Source organism: Gavia stellata, chromosome 17 (assembly GCF_030936135.1).
Source record: "Gavia stellata isolate bGavSte3 chromosome 17, bGavSte3.hap2, whole genome shotgun sequence".
NCBI classification, from domain to species: domain Eukaryota; kingdom Metazoa; phylum Chordata; class Aves; order Gaviiformes; family Gaviidae; genus Gavia; species Gavia stellata.
Window position 1 is genome coordinate 10,953,103 of NC_082610.1, and position 4,795 is coordinate 10,957,897.

A 4,795-nucleotide genomic window follows, 5' to 3' on the forward strand; every position below is an offset into this window, starting at 1 on the left:
TAAGGCTGACCAAATTTCTTATACTTGCCTACAAAGTAACAGTAAGTTGCTCACAAAATTAGTATTAGAACTAAATCCTTCATTTGCATTCCTTGCTCTAACCCATTTCACAAAAAAAATTTTCTTCAAAATCACTTCTCTGATGTCGTTCTTCAACTTTTTTTCTAAACTAAATTTCTCTGGAATTAACAGAAATTACTTGAAATACAAATTTATACATGTATTCATTTCTATCTTTGTAGACAAAATGACTTCTATAAAAAATCTGGCCAGGACTGCAATCATTTTATATGCCATATGCTTTTTTACAAACTCTGATGGAAGACCAATGATGTAAGTACATTGTCATACACTTCCAAAGTTTGTAGGGTGACTTTAGCTGTTATTGAGAACATGGTTGGTTTGTCTGTATATAAGTTTATGTGTATGCGAGTCTTTCTGTCCCTGCTTTTGAATCCTTTGGCCAAGCTGGCCATATTCTGTCCTCTAGATACAGCTGTAGAGATCTCAGATACTCTGAGTTCTTGCACACTTTTTGAAAATAGGCAACTGAGTAGAGGGAGAAAAATCATATAAGTGTTCTTTTAGGAGTATCATTGGGTAAGCTGCATCACTTATTAGATGCTTGGGGGGGTCAACACAGGAGAGCATCTTTTTTACTATGCGAGAATCTAGCTGGAACTTGCACTTAGACACTAACATCAATCAGCATTGAGACACAAATCCACATGAAATCATGCTTCCTTAGCTCTAGTGTTCACAGAAAACTACTGTTGAATAAATGCCATAGTTTTATTAATCATTTACCTATTATATCGTGTAAGCCCTAAGCTCATCTACAACAGCTAAAATAAATGATAAATATATAGTCAAACAATATTGTCACAAAACTGGACTACTTCCCATTTTTGATGCCTTCTCACTAATATATCCAATAACAAATCACCATCCACCCTCCCTCTTTTCTCCAGATGTCATTCCATTCCTTACAAATTAGAAAGGTAGGTTCTATGGCTCTGTATTGTGATACCTCACAAAAGTTCCCGAACCTGTGTTTTTGAGTGAAGATCTAGAATTCAAGAAGGGCCACTATGAGTCTCTCTCTTTGCTCTTCTTTCATGCAGGAAAAGATCAGTGAGTGAGATGCAATTAATGCATAATCTTGGAGAGCATAGACACACCGTGGAGAGACAGGACTGGCTTCAGATGAAACTGCAGGATGTGCACAGTGCCCTCGAGGATGCTAGGACCCAGAGGCCTCGAAACAAGGATGATATTGTCCTGGGTGAGATAAGAAGTCGGAGGCTGATCCCTGAGCATTTGCGGGCAGCAATGCAGAAGAAATCCATCGATCTGGACAAAGCTTACATGGATGTACTCTTTAAAACAAAGCCATAATGAAAAAAGCCAGAGCATTATGTCTGTCCAAGTAAGCACATGTCTGTATATCATCGATCAAGTAGGGCATTTTATTATTATTTATTCAAACTGCAATAAGGATTAAAGGCTCCATTCAAGATTGTAGCTCCATTCAAGATTGTAGCCCCATTGAGTTAGACATTTCACAACCAAATAATAAAATGTATTTATAGTCCACCCATGAGCATTGCTGCTAATTTCTGGGTATCTTTTAAATGGCTAATGTATCTTATAAATTTCCAGCAGAAAAAGAAAAAGAAACCCAAAGAAAGTTGAAAAATCATTTAAGACCAGTTCTACTACTCTTACATGGACAGCATTTGTATGTAATCACTAGGCCTACTTGTACTGTTAACCAACAATGAATAAAAGCAGTAGAACCTGTCTCCAGAATAGGGCATCATTTTGCCTAGGGTTAAACTTTGTTTAACTTTGTACTAATGAAAATATGTAAACTTAAATCCACATTTATTTTCAGAAGAAGGCCTAAAATTAGATGAACATTAATTACATAGCAAAAGCTGCATGATAATAATTTAGGATTAAAGAGTGCAAACATAAAAAATTAAAGTAGGAAGGCAAAACTTAAGATTAAAGTACAATGGGATAAAATTACAACAAATTCTGTACAAAACAGAAAAATGAAATTTTGCAAAATACTGAAATGAAGGGAAGGTTTGATTACCTTCCCCTCCTCCAAAAGATGATAACCTGTAATTGCAGAAACAGTGGGAGCAGAGATGAGAGCACGTATCTAAGCATGGTCCTAACTATAGAACTGGGAAATTATTCTATACCAGACAATTACAACTGAAACAAAAATCTTGCAATGTATATTTTTTGTCCCTCACTTTCTCTGCAAACTATCTATCTCTGAATTTCTGTATGTTGTGTTAGGCCTCATGTGTATTTTTCGTTTGTGAGACCAGTGGCTCTCATAAATAAAATTACTCATTTCCATATGCAATTTTTTGTAGAATTGGGATCTCAGTTTGCCAAATCCCCAAAATGAGAACCATTAATATGCAGAAATCAATCTGGGAGAGGAACCATTAGCTATAATACATTCAAACTCTAAGCAGGACTCAAAAAGAATCAGACATAAATATGGATGGGAAAAAATCAATTATGACAGCAATAATTTAAAAAAGCAGCAATTACAATATTATTTTGAATGGTATATGCACATATGTGCTGAGGACCCTCAATCATTTCTGACTAATAAGAACATTTTCTCAGTAGGAATAATAGTGGTTGTCTACAAATTTGCCATTGCCAGAGCTCAAACCTAGATGAATTGCTGCTCTAAGCCAAAGTGTCTGTATATATGTTCCCATACCACTTCTTATTTGTTTGTTTTTTGTCTAGCATGCCTTGGGGAACCTAGTAAAAAACTCGTAAATCATTACAAATATAAATGCAATCTGCTGGAGGCTAGAAAGGTACTTGTAACAAGTTCATAATCTTGGCTATACTTTTAGTAATGTAAAGGCCCTGATTGTGCAAGCAGATGGTATGCCTGTGCACATCAGTGCACCCCACACACAGGCAAGGGTTCCATAGCACTTGTCTATTTGTAGAATCGAGGCCTTAAAGTGCACTTTCTATTTATTCTTTTATCAGACATCTGTGCAAACTTAAAGAAATAAAATCTCATTTTTGTACCTATGTCTCACATGTATTACCAAATAAAGTGGACCAAAAGCTCTTGGACATTATTTTAAAGTATAATAACTGATGACTTGTAACTATTCTGATATAATTTAGCATTTGGGGCAAGATTATTAAGCCATTTTATTTTATTACAGCAATATAAATACAAAAATAATGATGAAAGCAATTTTTATTTTTATTTTTGTCCTTCCTGCACACGAAATTATATTGATGGTTAAACAAAAGGTATTTACCTAGCACAAACCTATTTATGTACCGTTACAACAATGACACACACGCAGAAACTATATAATCTTCAAGTGCCAAATTCATAAACTGTTTCAGTTTGATCTAAACAAAGAATTCTATTATCTAAACAACTTGTTCTTCCTAATCTTCAGCTACCCAGTAGATGAAAGACGGTTACATAAATATTTAAACTTTCTGTACACTTCAGAAAATACTTGTTGCTTAGAAAGGGCTTCAGGGTCAGAGACAGACGATGCACCACTGAACATCATTTAGCTAGAAATATGGCCACAGACAAACTATGCTCAGCACTGTCTCATTTATGGCTAAAATCATGTTCCCTTTGCCCGCATACAGTATGACTCTTCAGAAGGACTAAAGACAGCACAGTGGCAGATGAATTAGTGCTAGGTAATGCCCATTAGAAACAAGATGTAATTTGAATGAAATTACTTACTAATGGTAATTATCTAGAAAACAGATTTGTTACGGCTTTTCAGCTTAAACCTCTGAGCAGTGTAGCAGCAGTCAAAACAGCAAAATGTTCAGAGTGGGGCAGAGGATGTTATAAAAAATGTTTTAATACCATTGTATAGTGAAACGATTCATATTCACCTGGACTAACATGTGCAGTTTTGGTCATCTCTCTTTCACAGATTAAGGGGACTAGAAAGAGGATGGTAAGAAATAATAGGGCCACTAAAACACTTATATATGATAATAAATGGTAACAACAGCAGTGAGAAAAGAAATAAATAAAAAGAAGCATAATAAAGATATGATGAATGAACAATACAGAGAGATAAATGGTATTGCCTACTTATCTTTCTAAGAGAACAAGGAAAGAGAGGCGAAGAATTGAGCTTGCACATGGCTGAATATGGAGCTTTGAGCTAGTATGAGCCAAAATCTCATCTCCGGCCAACGTCACTGGACGTGGCATGACTCTTGGGTATGCTCGAATTCTTTTCCCACTCATGCACCGGAACGTGCCTTAAGTCTATGCCAGGTTGTGTACTTGCATGTAAACAATGTAAATACTAAGGTAGCCTGCACTTCACAACAGACTCAAACATGCATGTGACTGCCAGAGGAGACTTCCTATATCCCCTGTTATAGTGAGATAAAGTTAGAAAAGTATTAGGTCCGCATCCCTTCACATCCACAGGATCAGCCTTCCAAAGATGGGGTGTCTCTAGAAGGCCTCTTTCCTCCCTGAAGAATGCGGTTTCTATGCACATACTTCCTTTCAAGGCAGAAAACCTTGCTTTATGATCTGACAAGGGCTTTTTGCTAAGATCTGTGTCCTCAAAGACCTATCCTGTGCAGGTGGATATCTATTGTACCTGCCTGGTTTTTATATAATTCTCAGTGAAAAGAAATATAATTGTGCCTCTCACTCATGACTCACTGAAACAAAAAGCACTAATATCAATATCCATCCTCAGGGGAAGTAAAACAGTAGCATGTAAAG

General features: G+C 36.1%; 1 protein-coding gene across 1 annotated transcript; it reads left to right on the forward strand.

Annotated features, from left to right (window-relative positions):
- The first annotated feature begins 247 nt into the window (after positions 1 to 247).
- PTH (parathyroid hormone) lies at positions 248 to 1,398 on the forward strand. Its single transcript, XM_009815537.1, has 2 exons — positions 248 to 333; positions 1,125 to 1,398. Exons 1-2 carry the CDS (start codon positions 248 to 250, stop codon positions 1,396 to 1,398), a joined length of 360 nt encoding a protein of 119 aa, XP_009813839.1.
- The last annotated feature ends 3,397 nt before the right edge of the window (positions 1,399 to 4,795 follow it).